This window comes from Zootoca vivipara, chromosome 2 (assembly GCF_965207765.1).
Source record: "Zootoca vivipara chromosome 2, rZooViv2.hap1.1, whole genome shotgun sequence".
In the NCBI taxonomy this organism is placed as follows: Eukaryota; Metazoa; Chordata; class Lepidosauria; order Squamata; family Lacertidae; genus Zootoca; species Zootoca vivipara.
This window is the reverse complement of record NC_142584.1, coordinates 113,050,930-113,073,714: the sequence shown is the minus strand read 5'-3', so window position 1 is coordinate 113,073,714 and position 22,785 is coordinate 113,050,930. Positions and strand designations below refer to the sequence as shown.

The window sequence follows — 22,785 nt, the reverse complement described above, 5'->3', positions numbered from 1 at the left end:
GTTATTTTTGTTTCCCGAAGGAAAACAGTAAGTGGTAACAGGTAGGTAGCTGTGTTGGTCTGGGTCGAAGTAAAATAAAAAAATTCCTTCAGTAGCACCTTAAAGACCAACTAAGTTTTTATTTTGGTATGAGCTTTCGTGTGCATGCACACTTCTTCAGATACGAAGAAGTAAGTAAGTGGTAACTGGCAGAAATTTGGGGTCATTGCACAGGTGAGAGTTTGTGAGAATGTCATAGAACAGGCACCCCCCAACTGCAGCCCTCCAGATTTTTCGGCCTACAACTCCCATGATCCCTAGCCAAGAGGACCAGTGGTGAGGGATGATGGGAATTGTAGTCCAAAACATCTGGAGGGCCGAAGTTTGGGGACTACCTTCAGACACAGTCAGGCCAATTGAGTTTTTGACATACCCCTCCCTCTTCAGCCAACAAATGATCAAGGGCTTCCAACTGTTTTCCAATATTGCCCCTCTCATCTGGGCCAATTGTGTGGCTATGAGATCATCTCATCAACACAAAGAAGCCTTTCTCTTCTGACCTTTCATATTTGTCAGAGTTGAAAATCCCTGTTCACAACAATATGTGATTTTCCTCATAGAATCAACAGTTGGAAGAACCTCAAGGGTCATCTAGCCCAACCCCCTGCAATGCAGGAATCTCAGCTAAAGCATCCATGACAGATGGCCATCCAACCATCTTAAAAACCTCCACCTCTCGTGGGAGACCATTCCACTGTTGGACAGCTCTTACTGTCAGAAAGTTTTTTCTGATGTTTAGTCGGAATGTCCGGGCCGATGCTAGGGTTTTTTGTGCCCTAGGCGAGATCACCTTCTGTCCCCCCCCCCAAAAAAAACATATTTCAAACACAGATATATTATAGGAAGAATGAAAAGCAGAATTTGAAATTGTTAATTTATGTTTTAAAAATTGTGAAAACAAGTCATTAAACAATTTCTGATTATTTTGTCAAACAGAACACAGTTTTAGCACAGAAATCACTTTGAAAATGTTAAATGTAATGCTGAATTTTAAGTCTCTTTAATGTTTCAATTTCAAGCAAGTCAAAATCTTATTTTACGTGCCTTTTCCTTTGCAAATTTTGTTAACAGTTCCTTCAGGTCAAGTGCTTATGCTTCAGCATGTTCGATTGATATAGTTGCCAAACCAACTACTCTCTTTTGGAGCATAGTTGAGCGTGTGTTTTTATAAGTTTGAGTTTTGAAAAACTGCGTTCACCACTTGCCACTGACACTGGAAGTGTGAGAAGGATCCTAAGAGAAACAAAAACATTAGGCACACTATTCATTTGTTCAGTATGACAAACATCAGGTGCAGAGTCCAAAATAATTATCAATTGTTTTTCCTTTCTGGAAGCGCAATTCAAGTTCTCTCCACGCCTGGTAATTGTATAGATGGAGAGGACTCCTCTCATGTGCCGACAGAATTGCTCCAATGTTCTTCCAGTTTTTTGAACCTGGGTCTTTTAAAGCTGTTGCTCCACCATCTCTTTTGCTGAACAGCCTACAGCAAAAGCAAAAAACCACATCTTTTGAGGTAGAATATATCAGCCAACGACGGCACATTTCTTGCCAGTTTCCTCTTATAATAGACAGGAGATAATTTTCTTTTTTGGGAGTCTTTTGGAAATTCATATGATACAATTTGTTGTGGGCCATGCTGAGCAATAAGCTGTCGCAAATTTTCACTGCAATTGTTAGGCCAGTTAGCAGGGTCACTGTAATCCAAGCCAGGCACAATACCAACGTGTTTTGTAGTAATTGCAGTACTCTCTGTTTCCTCAAAATCCTCGGTTTCCTCTGTGTGTTCCACTGGAATATCTCCAGACTGCGAGACTTTGTCCTCAGAAGTAATACCACTTGTAGTAAGACCAATACTACTTGTACTAGGAGCTTCCTCAGTGGTAGTTTCACCAATGGTACTGTCATCTTTTCCTTCTGTACTTGTTTTACAAAGGTATTTCCGGAAGATCACCGCTTGCTTGGCGTCTTCCTTGGCTCTTTCTGCCCTTCGTTTGCGGAACTGAGCTCCAGATGGTTTTTTCCTGCCAGCCATTTAAAAAACCTTTAAAGAGCTGGAAATGGGAGGAAACAGTGCAGTGCAGTGAGCACATCCCATGCAATTTTGAAAGTGGACCCCTAGCTCAGCTTCTCTTCCCCATAGTAGTGATGGAGGGAAGGGTCCACATAGATGCTTCCCGCAGCCTGTCCCAACCTACAAACTTGCAAAAGCATTCCTTACTTCTCCCTGTCACAACCTGGCCTCCTGGAACTGTCTTGAGTCGTGATGTCTCCCAGATGTGTTGGCAGAAACGACCCACCGGTTCCAAGAAATCCTCCTCCAAATCATCTTCCAGATGCTCTAGCTGATGCAAATTCTTGTTAGCTGGACGGTCAAACGTGAAACATTTCCGTGACGGAAAGAATTTGCGGATACATGACTTGGGCACGTTTAACTTCTGGATTTGCTCAGTGTCACCTAGGGAAGAAGTGTGAACACACAAGACGATTTGTTAATATTGACAAATTAAACAGAAAACGTACCATTCATCTCCCCAGTGGGGAAAACTTATTTTGTTGGTCTGACGTAGTCGAAACAAAATAAAAAAATTCCTTCTAGCAGCACCTTAGAGACCAACTAAGTTGTCATTGGTATGAGCTTTTGTGTGATTGCACACTTCTTCAGATACGAAGTGCGCATCTGAAGAATTGGTATGCACACGAAAGCTCAAACCAATGACAACTTAGTTGGTCTCCAAGGTGCTGCTGGAAGGAATTTTTATATTTTGTTTAAGACCAATGCATAGTATGATCTAATCTCTATGCGGTTCTAACTACAGAACTAAAAAATGACAATGTGTAAATTTCCAGGGTGGAGATTCACACCATCTACCTACGCATGCAATTAAGCAAACAGGGATTGACCAATATTCACAGCACTTCAGTCAGGATAAATTATCAAGCCCCTGATTTCTACCCCCCCTCCCAAAAGATCTACAGCTCCCTTTAACTAGCAATGTGGAATAGTACTCCTTGCAGACTGGGTATCTAGTTCACAATCCCTCTGACCAGCACTGTGTGTGGGGGGAGCACTAAGCTCTCTGGTAATGTACAGAAAGACCTCTTAAACAGCTCTGCATACCTTACTTTCTGAATAGCCTTGCGGAGAGACGCCTATGGCCACCCCATTTCCACGCACTGGATCCATAAACCGTTTTCTTACCCCCTTGCACTTTTATTCTCCTGCCCTGCCCCCTAAGGCCCATGGCGACTGCCTAGGCAGCCCAGAAGACACAAACACAAACTCTGTCCTTCCCCCCCCCCCAACCTCAAAGCCTAAAGCAGCGACCCACAATGGCAATATTTAACTGGAACCGGGAGAAGGAAAACGGGGGTGGGGTGGGGGAGTGGGAAGCGTTGTTTACCCCCAAATTCCCAGGCTCACCCCGTTTCTTCCACCCTGTTTTCCTAACCCAGGCTACCTTCCTCCGTTACCCACAGAGACGCACGAGCCCCCGCCCCAAAAGGGCTGGCATCTCCTGCCCAGACACCCGCCTTGCCCCAACACGCACACCATCTACTACACACACACCCAAGCACATCCACATACCGTACTACTCCGTGTACACAGATAGCCCACCCGCCCCCCCTTTTCCCAGACTCAAGGTTTCTCCAACCCCCCCCCCCCGGCCGTTTGTCCCTCATACGATGGACACGCCTCCTTCCTCCGGCCTCCTCCACGGCTCTCCTTCCAACATCATGCGGAGGATCCTTGCCCGCCACCCCTGGCCCCAGGTGGTCTTGGTGAGGCCCCCCGCCGCCTCCTGGCCTGGAGCCGCCGCCTTCTTACCTCGTCGTCCTCCGACCAGCCTGCAGCTCCGCCAGCAGCCCAGCACCTCCAGATGCCAACTTGGTGCCGCCAAGGCGGGAAACTGAGGTCTGCTGCTGCGCCTGCGCGCCTCCGGAGGGCGGGCCGCGGGTAAAGAGAAGTGGGCGGGCGCCAGCAGGCTGTACGTGGCGCGTGTAAGAAAAGGAGCAGCACCGGGCCGGCGGCAGCGGTGGGGTGCGGTGGGGGTGGGGCAGGCAGGCTGGCCGGCCGGCCAGCGCCCCCTCCATTTTGGCGCCCTAGGCAACTACCTAGTTTGACAAGCTTGTTCCCTCTTCCATGTGACAGCCCTTGAGATAATTGAAGGTAGCTATCATATCTCTTCTCCATGTCTTCTCCATGCTAAACGTACCTAGCTCCTTCAACTCGTCCTCATAAGGCTGTTTCCAGACCCTTGATCATCTTTGTCGTCCTCCTTCGCACACATTCCAGCTTGTCAACAGCCTTCATAAATTGTGGTGCCCAGAACTGGATACAGTGGAACCTCGGTGTGAATTTTCGGTTTATGAACGCCGCGGACCCATCTGGAACGGATTAATTCACTTTCCATTACTTTTAATGGGAAAGTTCGCTTCAGTTTATGAACGCTTCAGTTTATGAACAGACTTCCGGAACCAATTACACCCATGTTTCAGTTTATGAACGCTTCAGTTTAAGTACTTCGCGGACCCGTCTGGAACGGATTAATCCACTTTCCATTACTTTCAATGGAAAAGTTCGCTTCAGTTTATGAACGGTTACTCCGCGGACCGTCTGGAACGGATTAATCCACTTTCCATTACTTTCAATGGGAAAGTTCGCTTCAGTTTATGAACGCTTCAGTTTATGAACAGACTTCCGGAACCAATTGTGTTCATAAACCGAGGTACCACTGTATAGGAAGATCGCAGAGGTTCCTTCCAGCTCTATGATTTTATGCCTTTGGGTGAGGTTAGCTTTCCCTCCCTCCAAAACACACGTTTCCCCTTTGCTCTAAAAATTGGTCTCTCTGTCCCCCTTCTTCATAAGTGATTTGGGCAGACCTCTTTCTGCTGTTTGCTTAAAAAAAAAATCCTCCCAGCTACATGCCTGCTTAAAATATCTGCGCATGGGCAAAACGCTCTACAGAGAATGAGATTCTAGTCCTCCAAGGGTTAAACCCACAGAGACCTGGTTCCTGGAGAGGCAGGAAATGTCAAAACGGGGACTATAATGTCGGATGCACTTGTATAGTGGTTGTTATTACAGTATTGTTATGATTGTTATTCCCGGAAGGGAAAGAGGCTTCCTGGGATTCCTTCGTGCGGAGAGGAGAGCTTTGTGCGCGTAACGGGCCCGGCAGGAAGGTAAAGGCTGCCCCGCTTGCGAGGAAGGAAGGCCGAGGCCCCTGCTATTTCGGGGAAGGGAAGCCCATAGGGAGGAGGAAGGCGGTGGAAAACATCCAGAAAAGGGCAATAAGAAACGACCAAGGGCTGGGAACGACTTCCCCACCCTGCAAGGAGCAGAGCTTGCAGCTTTCTGGACTCCTTAGTGTAAAGAAAAATATTGCTATTGTTATATTTATTTCTATCCTGATCTTTTCCAACATCGGGGAGGGGAGGAGTGGAATATTCATTAAAATGCAATTAAGCACTATTTAGAATTACAACTAAATAGAGAGGTCAGTAAGAAGCGACATGTTTAGAAAATTATGCATGGCAGGGAGAAAGTGGATAGAAAAAAGTTTTTCACCCCCCACCAAACAAAAAACCACTTTTCTCTTAAGTCCATTTCAGCTTATTGTTGGAAGATGCAGGACAGATTCAGATGCAAAGGGCGGAACATTGAATGTTTATTATTACAGCCAAACGACCAGCATACTCAAACCAATATTTTTGCATAGTTCTTTTCAAAAAGAATAGAAACAATCAAGGTGGAATTTAACAATCAAGCTACTAATTAAGTAGACTTAAAATGTGTATCCGAGGAAATAAGAACTCCATTTAAGAATTTAAAGAATAAGAAAATTTAACTATAAGCTGTAGCGATTTATAACTGTTTGTGCAGCTATGTAATCTTTTGCTTACTTTGACTTGCAATTGCACAAACTATGGGACTCTCTCCCACAGGAGGCAGCGATGGCCATGAACCCTAATAGCTTCAAAAGAGGATCAGATAAATTCATGGAGGAGAGGGCTGTCATGGCTAATAGCCACGATGGCTATGTTCTGTCTCCACAGTTGGAGGGAGCAATGCTTCTGAAAACCAGTTTCTGGAGAGTGCTCTTGTACTCAAACCCAGCTTCTGCATTTCCCAGAAGAGGCATCTGGTTGGCCCCTGTCAATCAATCAATCAGTCAATCAATTTTTATTGTATATAGCCAAAGGCCTTTACAATGGACAACAGAGAATAAAAGGACTCTTTCATCTAACCTTTTTGTGGAAAAAGTTCAGAGTAGAGCAAGGCACAAGTAAGGGATTTGTGTGTTGAAACCAACCAGGCTCCTGTTTTCTAAAGTTACTGTTAAAAGGCAGAGACTAAATTATTTTATTTATTTATTGAAATTAATTTATATCTTCCCCCTTCTTGCTGAAAGAGCGCAGGGTGGCAAGTACATCAACATTTCAAAAACAAAACTGGAAAACAGTTAAAGCGTTCTGAAGACAATTGCAATAAGAAACTTCTAAAAGCAGGTACAGTTAAAAACATGACTAAAAACATTTATTTCATCCAGTGTGCTCAAGAATGACAGTAGTCATCGCACAACAAAGGCCTGAGTAAACAGGAATGTTTTAAATTTCCTCCTAAAAGTTAAGAGTGATAGAGACAGGTGCACCTCACTAGGGAGGTCATTCCACAACTGGGGAGCCACTTATGGAAAGGCCCTGTCGCAGGGCAGCACCAATAGGGCAGCCCCTGGTTGCAGCAGCACCAGGAAAGCCTCACCTGCCAGTTGTAAGATCTGAGATGACTGGAAAGGCACTGTTTTAAGTACTTGGAGTTCCAAGCCATTTAGGGATTTATGTGCTGGTACTGCCACCTTGAATGGGGTCCAGTAGCTCAAGTGCAGTGCTTTCAGGATTGGTATCACAAGGTCCCATTGGCTGCTCACTCACCAACCTAGCAGCCACATTCTGCACTTGCTGCAGCCTCCAGACCCTTCTTTCTACCGTAGTTATTTACATGGTCCAAAAATATGGGTCAGCTCGGAAGCGTTAAAGCCGTGAAACACGCATGAGTTTCCCAAAGGATGATACTTTTCTCGTCACCTTTCCTTCTCTACCCTGCCCGCAAATGGGGACATGAATGACACAATTTCACTGCTGCCCCTAGACCCAGACTCTCTTTCCTCACTTTTGTCTCCCCCACAGGCAGAACAATGGCATCAGGGGTGCAGTCTGGGCCATAACTTCCTTGTGGCGCAGCGGAAGGAGCTGCCATGCACTCATCTCAGGTAGGAGAGGCATCCTTGTGGAGAGAGGTTGGGGCATAGCTGCCAAGTTTTCCCTTTTCTCGCGAGGAAGCCTATTCAGCATAAGGGAATTTCCCTTTAAAAAAGGGAGAACTTGGCAGCTATGGGTTGGGGTCACCTTGGGGGTGTTAGAGCTTCAAGGAATGTGCCTCTTTAGCTTTTGTTCCTAGGAGATGTCAAGTTGACCAAGTAAGGCTATGAACTCTGCAGTATCCCTTGCATGATGCCTTGAGTCCTGCAGAAAAAAATTAGGAAGTGCACACAAACCACCCGGTTGGTTCTTCCCCTTTCAAACTGGGAGCCCTGTTTAATACACAGAGATTTTTGTGTACATGGGAGTACATTTCTGAGTATAGGCCATTATGGTGTGTTGTTGTTTTTCCCAGCAGTTGGTGTCCTTTGAAGCAGTGGTTGTGTATTTCAGCAAGGGGGAGTGGGATCTCCTGGGTCCAAGCCAAAGAGCTCTCTACAAGGAAGTCATGCTGGAGAATTATGAGAGTGTGGCCTCTCCAGGTAAGGATGTTTATTCATTTGTTGAGAAAAAGAAAATAAAGCACCGTTGTCATTGTCAGACCACTTCCTGGTGAAGTTTGGGCTTCCATTTCCAATTTCCGGTAGGGATGAGGGACCAGTTAGGATGGATGGTCTGCACCTATGGAGTGCAATGGATTCCTGAATGCTTTGGGGGATTTTTTCAATGGTTAGAGCTGGTGACTCACCACGGAATAGCATAATACAGAGGAGCGTGGATATGATCACTTCTGAGCAGCCTTTCCGATGCTGTGGAGTATGTCTGGCTACCTGGTATACTGGGGAGCTACGTGTCATGAAACTAGCTAGCCAGATGATGGCTACAATGCAAGTGGCAAAAGTCCCACTATGGTTATGAGCTAGAGAACACAACCGTGTCTGCCGTGTGGCAGTGAAACTGTGAAGAGGGTATACTTCACTGCTTCCATTGCATCCTTCAGTAATTGCCTAATAATGCCCAATTCTTTTTCTTTGTAACATCCTAATTGGGAGTGGCAGAAGGCCCTAGACTGGAGTCTGGATACAGTGGTGGACTGGATGAGAACAAATAAACTGAATCTGAATCCTGACAAGACAGAGGCTTGGTGGATGAGTGTCCTGAGTCTAGGAAGTCAGTAACTGACCTTCCTTGGATGTTGTTGCACTTTCTCTGAAGGAGCAAGTGCGCAATTTGGGGGTGCTCCTGGATCCGGCTCTGTCCCTAGAGACACAGGTCCTTGGTGGCTTGGAGTGCCTTTAACCAACTTTCGTTGGTAAGACACCCACTTTCTAACTGTTCTTACTATGTTGTGTACCTCAACTCCTATATATGGAAGGCAATTAATGAATGAGATAATGGCTGAATATTTTGTCTGTTTCTTTGAAAGAAATTCCCAAACCAGACCTCATCTCTCGTCTGGAAGGAGGTGAAGATCCATTTGTCTGGAACTGCGAGGAAGTAGAGAGATTGGCAGGTATGTGCTTCAGTTTGTGGTGGGACCAGGTCTTGTCTGGGTATTCAGGCAGATTCCTTGATGATCTTGCTTTTTAAACTTGTCAGGGGTAATCAGTCTTGATGTCTAATGAAATCCTTGATTTTGGCTGTGAAGTCCTAACAAAATGGGCTTTTTTGTATGTTTATTTTTCTCCAAGGAGGTGATCAGTACAACACTGAAAACTATAGTGAGCCAGCAGGAACACCCAAGCAGAAAGCAAGAAAGGAGATGCTTGGAAGTCCATCAGGACAAAAGAGACCTGAGGGAAATCAAAGAAAGAATGGAAGGAAAGAATCCTCTACTTCTCTGGGTGCTGATGACCTTGAACTTCTGAACCCAGAATATCACCAAAGAAAGCAACTGAAAAAGTGTCCCATCTTTGGGGAAATGATCAAAGATAAATCAGTACTAAATAGATACCACAGAACCCCCACTGGGGTGAAACTATATGATTGTATGAAATGTGGGAAGAGCTTTAGAGATAGGGGAACTCTCACTAGACACTGCAAAACCCACACCGGGGAGAAACCATACAAGTGCATGGAGTGTGGAAAGAGCTTTAGAGATAGGGGTAGTCTTACTGAACACAAAAGAACTCACACAGGGGAGAGACCATATAAATGCTTAGTATGTGGGAAAAGCTTCAGTGCAAATGGAAACCTTAAAGCACATAAAAGAATCCACACCGGGGAGAAACCATACAAGTGCATGGAGTGTGGAAAGAGCTTCAGAAACAGTGGAACTCTTAGTGAGCATGAAAGAACTCACACAGGGGAGAAACCATATAAATGCTTGGTATGTGGGAAAAGCTTCAGCGTGAGTGGAAGCCTTAAAACACATGAAAGAAAGCACACAGGGGAGAAACCATACATATGTATGGAATGTGGAAAGAGCTTCCGTGACAGTGGGAATCTTGTCATACATGCAAGAACCCACACAGGAATGAGACCATATAAGTGCGAAGAGTGTGGAAAAAGTTTTAGTGTGAATGGAAGTCTTACTAAACATAAAAGAATCCACACAGGAGAGAAACCATATAAATGTATGGCATGTGGAAAGAGCTTCCGTGATGGTGGAACTCTTAGAAAACATGAAAGAACCCACATGAATGTATAGACTAGAAAACGTTCAGCACTGGTGGAAGCCTTTATATACTTTGAGGGGGATTCCCCATCTAAGAGAAAAACCATATAAATGCAGAGTTTGTGGAAATACTTCTGTTCATTGAAGCCTTGCTTCACATCAGAGAACCCCCATAGGGAAACCATAAAAATCCATGCCGCGTTGAAAGAACTTGAGAAACAAATGTTTAATACACATTTTTTAAAAAATACATGGGAGAAAGTTATCTAAGTTACATTTCTCACATCATGGTTAGGAGCTAGGTTGTCAACTGAATTTATATTCTCGTCAGAATGGACGCATCTGGTGGGGCTACTGGTCCAGTGTTAATTTATATAGTCCCATAGTATTATTATAAGCCCTTTAATATAGACATCATATATATATATATATATATATATATATATATATATATATATATATATATATATGGACAGTAATATAAACAGTAAAAAGCATTAAAGAGTCCTTCAGATCTTCCTAATATCTCTTTTATTCTTCAAGTAAAATAAGGCAGGCCACATTTTGAATCCATGATAAAAACTCACAAATTCAGTGTTGGCAAACCTTTCCCATTTGAGTAGTGTAGTGGTTAAGAGCAGTGGACTCGTAATCTGGTGAACTGGGTTTGATTCCCTGCTCCTCCACATTCAGCTACTGGGTGACCTTGGGCTAGTCACACTTCTCTGAAGTCTCTCAGCCTCACTCACCTCACAGAGTGTTTGTTGTGGGGGAGGAAGGGAAAGGAGATTGTTGGCCACTTTGAAACTCCTTTGGGTAGTGATAAAGCGGGATATCAAATCCAAACTCCTCTTCCTCCCTGCTCACTCCATTTGCTTGCTGAACTTCAGGTTGGCTACTAGATTTCTCTTCTGCAGCTTTTTGGAGCCCAGCTGACCTTTCACCCTCTCAGAGAGTTTTAAGCTGTTTTTCCCCCATTTCCCTCTGAACCAGTCCTTTTGCATATGGGGCTTCAGGAATAATTTTCATCAGGCTTAGCTTTTTGTAGTTTTTAGCATGAAATAAGAATAGTGTCTGTCTCTGTGTGTATACATATATAATTTGCCCTCCCCATTTAAGCTCTTTGTATCCTAGATTCACCTCTTAAATCTCCAAAGAATCCACAGAACCTTTCAAACTCCTGCTTACATAGGTAGTTATAAAATTCAACGTTTTTTTAAAAGTGACTGAATAGAGGAAATATAGCAGGGGCACTGACCAGTTTGATCTGTTGGGAGTAATTTAGTAAACGAAATCATGACTAGTTTGTATACCATATGGCTTCTAATAGACATTTTATTCAATGCTTCAAAATTTCCTTCTATTTCAGTATACTGTAATTATTTTGTGTCCTGTATAATGCTTGTATCCTGTTTTCCCCCCTTGCATTCACAGTTTTCCTTTCCCAGGATTCATTTTTTGTGCAACGTGCATATTACTGTTTTTGATAATTATTATGATGTAGATGTCCTTCATAAACTGAAATTCACTTATTTCCTGCTATTGTAGTTTAAATACATTATACAAGCTGATTTCAGCTTCTGGTCAGAAACCTTCCTGTGGACTGGGGCAGATTAAGGACCTCACTGTCGAATGTCACCAAGCCTAATGGTGTTTTTGCTGACCACATGCTACACCTGAACTTGTGTACAGGGGAGTGATATTTTAAGATCTTTGGCCCAGAGTCGTGACGTGATATGCGATAGGAAGTTGCACTGTACATCTATACTGGGGTATTGGGGTGTGTGGAATTTTTCAACTTTCAAATTCAAAAAATGAGGGATGCTAAAAAGTTGTAACATGACTTGAGAATTCAAAAGATATTTTGGTTAAATTGATATAATTTGCTTGGTAAGCAAAATGTGTGTAAAATTGCATAGAAATTATTAAAAATGATTGCTAAGTACTTGCTATTATTATTATTATTATTATTATTATTATTATTATTATTAAGCTTTGCCTGACATTTTCAGAAAGTAAAAATAACATTCTTTGGTTTTCCGACAGCAGTTTATGTGCTTCTTTACCAAACGTAGACTCACCGAGGTAAATGTTGTCCAATCACAAAAAGAACAGCAGACTTTAATTTCTTACAGCCAAAAACATTTTTAAAAGACCCATCACTGAAGAACTCTGCAAAAATTTATTGGGACCTTGCAGTGATGGCAAAAACTTAACATAATAGATCCAAAGATGGGATAATAGATCCCAAATAGATGGGATTGGGGTGTGTGTGTGTGTCAAGATTGGATATATTTATGTAGTACTGTATTGTAAGAGACAGAGATTTATTTCCTTTATTTGTTACGGGTTTAACATGTTTTGAAAAAAGGAGACAAATAATTATCATTATATTATATATTCATTTATAATTCTGGGTTCAATTACCCTGAGTTGGAAAGCAGAACTCCATCTGTTTGCACATATATGCTTTGTGGCTGAGCTGCTCCCTGGTTTGCCGGATGCATAAATTTGATGTATAAATGCACCAAAAGCAACCACAACCCTGCAACTTTCCATCTGGAACGAAGAACGACGTGCGCGCAGGGCGCCGCTTTGCGCACAGGGAGGAGATGCAGCCCTGCGAGGGTTAAACAAACTGAGCTCCTAGAGAGGCAGGAAGTTTTGAAACCGGGGGAAGGCCTTCGCCGACGCACCTCCATTTGGATTTGGAGGAAAGAAGCTCGTCGTCGGGATTCCCAGGAGACGAAAGAGGCGATGAGGTGCCACGCGGAGGGTGGCGGTGGGAGACCCGGAGCTTGAATTTGGGGGAGGAATCTGGGGAGGGGAGGGGAGGGGAGTCGTCTTAATGGGTGAGGCCATAGCTGTCAAGTTCTCCCTTTTTTAAAGGGAAATTCCCTTATGCTGAATGGGCTTCCTCGCGAGAAAAGGGAAAACTTGACAGCTATGGTTGAGGCTGATGCGCCCAAATCCAGCTGCAAAAGGAGGCGCCCCTCAACAGCTGCACGAGTCTCTTGGAAGCCTCTCTTTCCCCTTGTTCTGGGCGACCGTGGTTTTTATTCAGGCGGAGGAAGGGAAAGGCCCTTGGGTGGTGGTGGGTCTGGAAAAAAGGGTTTTCCCTGTCACCCCACCCCCACTCATAACCAACATTTAGAAAATGTTGTGGCTGGGGAGGCCCGGCCAGATGGGGGTATATTATTATTATCATCATCATCATTAAATGTTGATGCTCCCAATCCCAGATACACGTTGTGAATACCCTCAAATTAGATACCTATTCCCTCCCCACTCCGCTTGTGCTTTTGTATAATAAAAACAGCTTCTTATGTTCCTCTGCACGTGGGGAAGTTTTCAATGTTTGCCTCTAGGCTTGCGGGAATGGGAAGGCTTTGTAGAAACAGGAGTGGATAGAATACGACATCAATATGTTTGGATTGATTGAGGGTGTGTGTGTGTGTGTGTGAGAGAGAGAGAGAGAGAGAGAGAGAGAGAGAGAGAGAGAGAGAGAGAAGAGAGTCCCAGGCAGGACAATATGGAATAAATTAAAAGGAGGGCGAAGTAAAATGGATTTTATTTATGTGGTCCAAAAGCCATGAAACCAGAGGGTGAAAGTCCTGCCCTCACCATTCAGCTGAAATGTGAATAACTCCACTTCTCAGTTGCCCCCAGTTTGGGGCTTTCCTTCCAGCCATGTCCCAGAGATGGCCTGGTTTACCCCTTCTTTCTCTCCCTCTACCCCCCATGACAGAGCAATGGCATCAGAGGCCCAATCTGGATCATCGCTTCCTGGAGCTGGAGTGGAAACTTCTGCCATGGACCCATCTCAGGTAAGAGGCAGGCTCCTTGTGGAGACAGGCAGGGCACAGCCTGGGTGCCTCCCTCTGTGTTGAGCTGCAAGGTTTGCAGGAAACGTGTGCTGCCCCTTTTCTGCTGCTGCTGCTGCTACAAAATGTCTAGGTGACCCAACTTAAGCTATGAACTCTTGCGTGATATCTACAGTCCTGCAGAAAAAAATTTAAAGCTTTCCTAGCTGGATTTTGCAAAGCTCTCTGCCATTGGTGTGTCCATTTTGCATTATTATGTTTTGTACAACACCTCAGGATGTACAGTGGTACCTTGGTTCTCAAACTTAATCCGTTCCAGAAGTCTGTTCCAAAACCAAAGCGTTCCAAAACCAAGGTGCACTTTCCCATGCAAAACGGATTAATCTGTCCACACTTTTAAAAACAACCCCTAAAACAGCAAATTAACATGAATTTTACTATCTAACGAGACTATTGATCCATAAAATGAAAGCAATAATCGTTGTACTTTACTATAAAATAAATAAGACAGTATTGTAGATGATAAAAATTAAAATCAATTTTTTCTTACCTGCGTTGTTTCAATGGGGGTCTTTTATCCATTTCCACAGTCACACAATCAATCAATCAATCAGTAGCTGAACTGGGTTCCACACAGTCACAAAAACAAATTAACCGAAAAAGCCTCAAAAACAAAAGCGCAAAATATATAGCAAAAACAAAAGCTCCAAACTTAATCCATTCTGGAAGTCCATTTGACTTCTGAAATGTTTGAAAACCAAAGTGCAGCTTCTGATTGGTGCAGGAACCCTGGAAACAATAGCTGGCAGCCGCATTGGACGTTCGGCTTCTGAAAAACGTTTGAAACCCGAAACACTTGCTTCCAGGTTTTCGGCGTTTGAGAACCAAGGCACCACTGTAGGTAGAAAGTGATTAACAAATAACATTATTAATAATAGCAAGAGCAATAAAGCTACCAGGTTAGCCCTTTTATTTTCATGCTGGGAGCCATGTCAGATATACGTTTATTATCTACATAAGAGTTCATTTCTGAGTAGAGAATCTATCTTTTCCTTTCAGCGGCTGGTGTCCTTTGAGGAGGTGGCCGTGTATTTCAGCAAGGGGGAGTGGGATCTCCTGGGCCCCTGCCAGAGAGCTCTCTACAAGGAAGTGATGCTGGAAAACTATGCAAATGTAATGTTTCTGGGTAAGGATGTCTTGTCCCTTGGTTGACAGGTGCTGTTGTTAATGCATCTTACGTAGATTTGGATCTATAAATACTGTTGGATAAATACTGTTACAGGCTGACTTAAATCTGTAGGCAGACAGCAGTGCAACAGAACAGACCTGCTGCTCTAACTGTTAGGACAGTTCATAACTGTCCCAACTGCCATAACTGCCTCAGGCACATGACGTCACATTCTACAGCCCTTGTGAGCATTAACCCTTTCCTTAGCATTTGGGTTGCTTTCATTGCTATAGGGCGGCAATGACCAGGGCCAGAATAATCCTGGTCAGGCCATGCAGGCCCTAAAAGCAAGAGGAACTCCATTTTCTAAATCTCTCTGCCTCTGATAGAAAGTAAACCAGACAGCACTTTGCACACAGGCACAGCATGTTTGCACATCTAATGCAAAGATCTAACCACACACAGCACTTCTGAGAAACTCTAGCAAACTAGACAGGGCCTGTTTCAACCCACTGTCAGAGGATGTAGCCCTGCCACAAAACCGCAGTTACACGTGTATGAAAGTACCAGGTACATAACGCCACTTAGTGGAGTTAGGTAAATGACTTTGCATCTTGGGGTGCTCTCTCTTGATTGGTTGATGAAGTACTGCAGAAAGGCTGGCCTTCACTCTGTCAAAAAGGTATAAAAGCACTCTGTGTATGCCCATGGGTTGGGCAGAATGAGAAACTCATTCTCACTGCCACCATTTATTGCAATAAATGTTTTAATAAATCTGTTTTATAATATGTACAACTGCCTGAGATTTCGTCTGGTCAATTTGGGAAGCCAATCATCCACCTTACATTGCGAAGTCTTCATGTATCGCTTCAGGGGCTTCCCAGAGGCAGTTTGTTGGCCATGGAGGGAATGCTGGACACCATGTTGAGAGGTGTCCCAAAAATTGAAGCAGCTGCTGCTGTTGCTGCTACGTTACCAATGAACTGGACTTAATGAACATTGAGTGCCAGGTGGATCCCATTGAGCCCAGTCGCCCCCATCATACTCAACAAGAAGGGGATGCAGTGGACTACTCCCCCATTACATTTGGGAGGGGTCAGATCCTGGGTGAATTTGAAACGCTTGAATATTTTGTGGTTATTAGACTGCCTTGTTTCTTTGAAAGAAACCCCCAAATCAGACCTCTGGCTAGAGAAAGGGGAAGATCCGCTTCTGAGGGACTGTGATTGACTCTGTGATGGGCCAGTTCTTGTCTGGGTGTTCAGGGCATTCCTTAATTCTGTGTTTAAACTCCTGGTAGACATAACTTGTGGCTTCCTCCTTCCCACTGATGAGGTGATTTGAAACACAATAGGTCTCTCTTAGTTAAAACTAGGGAACCATTGGCTCTCTAGATGTTGCAGAACTACAGCTCCCATCAGCCCCAGCAAGAATGTCCAGTGGCTTGGGCCTGATGAACCAAGGCTTCTTTTAGGTTCTGCTCACCTTCCTTACGGGACAGTCTGTTTTCCCTCCCTCTTTCAGTGTTTAGGTTCCATTTCCCCATTAGATCTTGGATTCCAGGGTTGAGTATTTGACACATACACACAACCTTTTGAATTTCCTTGTCAGAGCAGCTAGCAAAAACAGAGAACTCTTTTGCAAACAAAGGCACATGCCTTCACACCCTACTTTAAAACAGAGGTGAAGACCCTCTGGCACACAGGCCCAATTAGGCCAGCAAGACCACCCCATATGGCCCACTGGTCTGCTTGGGTTAAACCATGCCCACCTTCCCTGCAGCCGACAATCAGCTGATGGGTGGCACCTCCAAAGTGCTGTGCGTAGGGGTTATTGTGATGTCAGGAGATTGACAAGTGAATGGCCCCATCCACCTGTCAAAGTTGACCCATTGGGACTAGGAGAGGTAAGTATTGGGGACCACTTCCCTATCCCTTCAGTGATAACCATTTTTATTTGCTCGTCTCATTCCCCATTTGCTGCACCGGAATATCTCCAGCCTGCTTTGGACTATGTAACTGTGGTGTTTATCACCATCTTTCAAAAAAATTATGACCCATTTAATAGAATCCATAGAAGAGTTATCTTTTTTCAGTTTGGTGTGTCCCTTCTTCTCCTGGCCTTCTTGCAGTTTCACCCCCCCCCCCACTTTACATAACCTTGTGGAACCCCATTTCATTGTTATATCGGGGGGGGGGGAAATAATCCACACATGTACACCCTTCTGTGTCTTGTTTAATCAATGGGAAATAAATAAGAAAGGCATTAATGCTGCTGAGTAACAGATTCAAAAGGTGACATAGGTTTCGGCAGGGTGTCCAGAGAGGGGAGGGGACAACCTAGGAAATCAGAGAAAAGAAAAGGGTAATTGGGCTTGATAACTCGTGTCGCTTTTAGCATTGAAGTCCTAATAGGAAATATGTGTTTTCTTTTTATCTCCAAATAGCTGATCAGCGGGACAAGAGTTATAGTGAGCCACTGCAAACAGGCCAGCATAAAGCAGGAGAAGAGATGTTTGGACATCAAAGGGAGGGAAATAGGCTAGAAGGATACCGATCGAAGAATGGGAGGAATAATTTTTCTATTTCTCAAGGTGCAGATGACCATGAAGTCCCAAACCCAGAAGACCACAAAAGAAATCAACTGAAAAAGTGGATAGTGTATGGGGAAATATGCGAAGATAAATCTGTGTTAAATAGACATTCCAGAACCCACACAGGGCAGATCCTATATAAATGCACAGAATGTGGAAAGAGCTTCAACAAGAGAGGAAACTTCATTGTACATCAAAGAACTCACACAGGGGAGAAACCTTTTAAATGCATGGAGTGTGGAAAAAACCTCAGTGATAGGAGAAGTCTCATTGTACATCAAAGAATCCACACAGGGGAGAAACCATATGAATGCCTGGAGTGTAGAAAGAGCTTCAGTGATAGAAGAAGTCTTTTTGTACATCAGAGAACCCACACAGGGGAGAAACCATATAAGTGCATGGAGTGTGGAAAGAGCTTCACGGTGCATCGTAGCCTTACTTCACATCAAAGAACCCACACAGGAGAGAAACCATATCAGTGTATGGAATGTGGACACAGTTTTATTGATAGAGGGTATCTTGCTAGGCATCAAAGAAGACACACAGGAGAGAAACCCTATAAATGTATGGAATGTGGAAAGAGCTTCATTGAAAGGGGAAATCTTGCAAGGCATCAAAGAAATCACACAGGAGAGAAACCATATCAGTGCATGGAGTGTGGAAAAAGCTTCAGTGATTCACGAGCTTGTTCTAAACATCAAAGAACCCACACAGGGGAGAAGCCATATCAATGCAAGGAGTGTGGAAAAAGGTTCACTCATAATGGAAGCCTTAATGTACATTTGAGAACCCACACAGGGGAGATGCCGTATGAATGCTTGGTGTGCACAAAGACCTTCACACAGAAAGGTCACCTTATTTCACACCAGAGAACCCACACAGGAGAGAAACCCTATAAATGCTTGGTGTGTGGAAATACCTTCACTCAGAGAAGTAACCTTATTTCACATCAAAGAACACACACAGGGGAGAAACCATATCAATGCACGGAATGTGGAAAAAGCTTTAGTGATAGGAGAAGTCTTACTGTGCATCGAAACACCCACACAGGGCAGAAACCACATGAATGCACAAAGTGTGAAAAGAGCTTCAGTGATAGGAGAAGTCTTATTGTACACCAGAGAACCCACACAGGGGAAAAACCATATAAATGTATGGAGTGTGGGAAAGGTTTTTGTGAAAGAGTGTATCTTGTTAAGCATGAAAGAAGGCACACAGGAGAGAAGCCGTATCAATGCTTGGTGTGCACAAAGACCTTCACACAGAAAGGTCACCTTATTTCACACCAGAGAACCCACACAGGAGAGAAACCCTATAAATGTTTGGTGTGTAGAAAGGCCTTCGCTCAAAGAAGTAACCTTATTTCACATCAAAGAATGCACGTAAGTGAGAAACCATAAAAATGTATGGAATGTCAGAAGAACTCTAGCAAAAACAGAAACCTTACTATAATTCACAGAATAAGGAGGGAGAAACTTGTCCTAGTGCTATTTTTCTTACTTGGTGGCCGGCCAACTTAATTGGTATCAAGGGTATAGCTGGTATAAAAGCAGGGTCCGCAGCACAGCCATATTGATTCCAGAAAGGCACTGATGCAATGGAAGACCAGTTAGTACCAGGAACTGGGAGAGAACCTGAAACTAAGCCAAAGGTTCCCAATAGCATTGAAGGAATTGAACATTTAAAATAAGTAAACAATGTATACAGTTGAGTTTGGGAATTTGGAGTTGTATCCATTTCTGCTCATGCAACAAGACCTCGCCTTCCTCTCCCCAACTGCTCCTAACATCTATTGTGTTTGGGGCAAATTTTGAGAGAGCCTGGGGCAGAGATCTGAAGTCCCAGAAAAGAACTTAGAAATTGGGGGGACATGACATAGGTTTGTTTCCTTATTTTTTCCTGGTTTCCATCAATATTTTGGAAACAAATGACGAAGTGTGGGGAGGGCAGATTCCAGAGTTTATCCAGGCCTCCACATCTCTAGCCTGGGAGTGGGGCTGCAGGGGAAGGGAGAGGGGAGTTCTGTTGCTTAAGTGGAACAGCAGCCTTGGGTGCAACATCATGTAGTTAATTGGCTTCCTGGAGTGGAAGGGTCATAGCTCAGTGGAATAGCACCTTGCAAGCAGAAGCACACAGGTTCAATCCCTGACATCTCAGAATGTCTCCACCCTCATCTTTCACTGAGGTCCAGCTCCGAGGACCTTCTGGCGGTTCCCTTCCTGCAAGATATGAGGTTACAGGGAACCAGGCAGAGGACCTTCTCACTGGTGGCGCCCGCCCTGTGGAACACCCTCCCATCAGATGTCAAACAGATAAACAACTATGGCTTTTAGAAGACATCTGAAGGCAGCCCTGTTTAGGGAAGTTTTTAATGTTTGATATTGAATTGCTTTTTATTTTGTTGGGAGTACCCAGAGTGGCTGAGGAAACCCAGCCAGATGGACGGGGCATAAATAATAAATTATAACCTTGCAGGGTTTCGAAGTACACAAGGGACTCCCTTTGGCTTCCAGGCTAGACCTTGCATCTCGAGTAGATCCCTGATGGGGAAGCTTTCTTACGGCTACACTTCCACTCTTATTGGCTCTGAATGTCAGTTGGTAGGTGCAAGGTAGCTTGGGATGCTGTGGTGATCTTTGTCGCTTTGTAACGGAAATATATCACCTCCCCAAACAGGAAAGGATTTGACGGAAATATCCTGAATCTAGGATGAGAGATTCCCATGTGATGATGGAGTCCCATTACGTGATGATGCTTGTCCTGCCTTAATACACGTGGGTCCGTGGCATTCTTATAAGCTCTTTATACAGATTTCTTTAAAAAGTGAATATAAACAGTAGTATAAAGAACCGAAAACACCAGAGTCTTTCATACACTCCTAATCTTCAACACCCAAAGAGGCCCTCCTTCTTCCTCTGAGCCTGCCAGTCCATGTCTGATCCAAATTGGGCCACAGGGAAGGAACTGGGTTGCTTAAAAAATTAAAATGTATGTAATTGTTTTGGCCAAAAACAATTTGGCCACCTCATGAGAAGAGAAGAATCCTTGGAAAAGACCCTGATGTTGGGAAAGATTAAGGGCACTAGGAGAAGGGGATGACAGAGGACGAGATGGTTGGACAGTGTTCTCGAAGCTACCAACATGGGTTTGACCAAACTGCGGGAGGCAGTGCAAGACAGGAGTGCCTGGCGTGCTATGGTCCATGGGGTCACAAAGAGTCGGACACGACTAAACGACTAAACAACAACAATTGTTTTGGGGATTATGGGATTCATAGGCTTCCTGAGTAGTAGCATTGCCTAACTAGAAAAGGAAGCTACTAATTAATATTGCTTATCTGCAAACAAACTGTGTCTAACATAAGATGGAGTTAATGGTTTTTGCTTTAAAGCTCCGAAATGTTTGTACATTGAAATGCAGGACAAAAAGTAACTCCAGGTTATAAACCTGCATTGACATTTAGATCTGGAGGATCTCACAAAGTGAAAGAGTCACCATATCGGAGAATGAAGAAAGCAAGACTTTAATGGTGACTGTTAGGGGATCATTGGGTGTACATTTGCTCCAGATGCACATTTGCTCAATTTTGGGAATGGCTTTTTCTGTACGTAACCATTCTTATGTTAAACCTTTCCCCCTAAGAACCGCCTTTTCTAAACTTACAGTAAATCTTTTAACTTAATTCATAAAACTGTGTCGTCTCTTAATTTATATCCACCCCTAAGCCAAACCTCATACTCTACCACGAAGTGTTCTCGAAGAGACAGAAGTATATTTAACTACTGTATTGTTTATTTTAGGATGTTTAGTGAAAGGCAGCCTGGCAAAATAAAGACATTTCACCTGGTAGCAGCAAAAAGGCTTCCCAAGATGTTTTGGGCTACGTGTTGCTTCAGCCGGACATGGAAATGATTTCATTAAGGGAGAAAATGTACTGTAGCTTGTGTTTCCTCACTGGCTCTGAGAAAGTTGATGAAAATAATGAACACAAATAAGAAGCAAAGGCCTGAGGAGGCAACAAGTACAGCATTCTGGGTAATCTCTGTAAAAGGAGATGGCCCCAGATTCATGCTCTAAAATGGGTGGCAAACATTTTTTGGGCCTGAGGGTCATATTCAGGTGTGGGTGTGAATTAAGGCTGGTGTCATGGGTCCAGCTCAGAAAACTTGTGGTCTGTCAAGAGCGTCTGAGGACTAGATGGGACCAGAAGGCCCATTTGGCCCCTGGAGCTGAAGTTCCCTATTCCTTCTCTAAAAAGATGGGTCCCTCAGGCTTGGGGTTACATGAGACAAAAGGTATACTACCGGTAGTTGTTTCCAGTGTGGCAATATTAAATACACTCTTGAAGCACACATTTTTTGGGGTGTGGGTGTGTTCCCCATTGAATAAAGCACTGTAAACTGTGGGCCATTGTAATGGATTGCTTTGAAGTCATTTCTGCACCAAGCAAAGTAAATTTTGGGCCCCCAATTCCCCCCTCCCCACCCCATATTTTGCCCTACAAGCGCCTGCCGTCACAATATTGTTGGGCGAAGCACTTTCGTCGGAAGGTGTCTCTAGTCTTATTCTAGATAAGTTTGCAGTCTCAAATATGCAGTTAGGGCAGGGGGTAAATGTAAAGGGTAAAGGGACCCCTGACAGTTATGTCCAGTCGCGAACAACTCTGGGGTTGTGGCGCTCATCTCGCTTTACAGGCCGAGGGAGCCGGCGTTTGTCCGCTCTGCAGACAGTTTTTCCGGGCCATGTGGCCAGCATGACTAAGCAGCTTCTGGCACAACGGAAAACTGACACCAGAGCAGCGCACGGAAACGTTTACCTTCCCGCCAGAGCGGTACCTATTTATCTACTTGCACTTTTGACGCACTTTCGAACTGCTAGGTTGGCAGGAGAAGGGACCGAGCGACGGGAGCTCACCCTGTCGCGGGGATTCGAACCGCCAAGCTTCTGATCGGCAAGCCCTAGGGCTCAGTGGTTTAGCCCACAGCACCACCCGCGTCCTGTATAGGGCAGGGGGTGCTTGCTATTAAATCCAGCCTTATCTGTGGACACCAAAGTGGCTTCATTGCATGGCAGCTCAGGCTGCTGTGCCAACCGTGACTCCTCCCTCTGGGACAAAGATAGCCCAACCATACTCTGGTAACATTTTGTTTCGATTAATGCAGCAGTTTATTTATATGGGAAAGTGGTGTTCAAATTTAAATAAACAAATAAATGGACAGAAACCCTTGCTGATCTATGGCAAGTCACCCGGAGAGCTAGCAGTAGGCGCCATTTCTAC

The 22,785-nt window shown here is 44.2% G+C and overlaps 1 protein-coding gene and 1 long non-coding RNA gene across 2 annotated transcripts; one reads left to right on the top strand and one right to left on the bottom strand.

Annotated features, from left to right (window-relative positions):
• Positions 1 to 899: 899 nt before the first annotated feature.
• Positions 900 to 4,311, bottom strand: LOC148687085 (uncharacterized). The gene is made up of 2 exons (XR_015948554.1): positions 3,869 to 4,311; positions 900 to 2,497 (listed from the first exon to the last, which is right to left on the bottom strand). It is a non-coding gene; the product is annotated as an uncharacterized LOC148687085 (long non-coding RNA).
• Positions 4,312 to 5,069: 758 nt separating this feature from the next.
• LOC118080239 (uncharacterized) lies at positions 5,070 to 21,198 on the top strand. The gene is given in 9 exon segments (XM_088662488.1): positions 5,070 to 5,229; positions 7,234 to 7,316; positions 7,721 to 7,847; positions 8,732 to 8,818; positions 8,997 to 9,953; positions 12,405 to 12,684; positions 13,671 to 13,749; positions 14,806 to 14,932; positions 17,361 to 21,198. Coding segments are annotated over 8 exon segments (3,339 nt in total). The 5' UTR covers positions 5,070 to 5,229; positions 7,234 to 7,301; the 3' UTR covers positions 19,028 to 21,198.
• Positions 21,199 to 22,785: the final 1,587 nt, after the last annotated feature.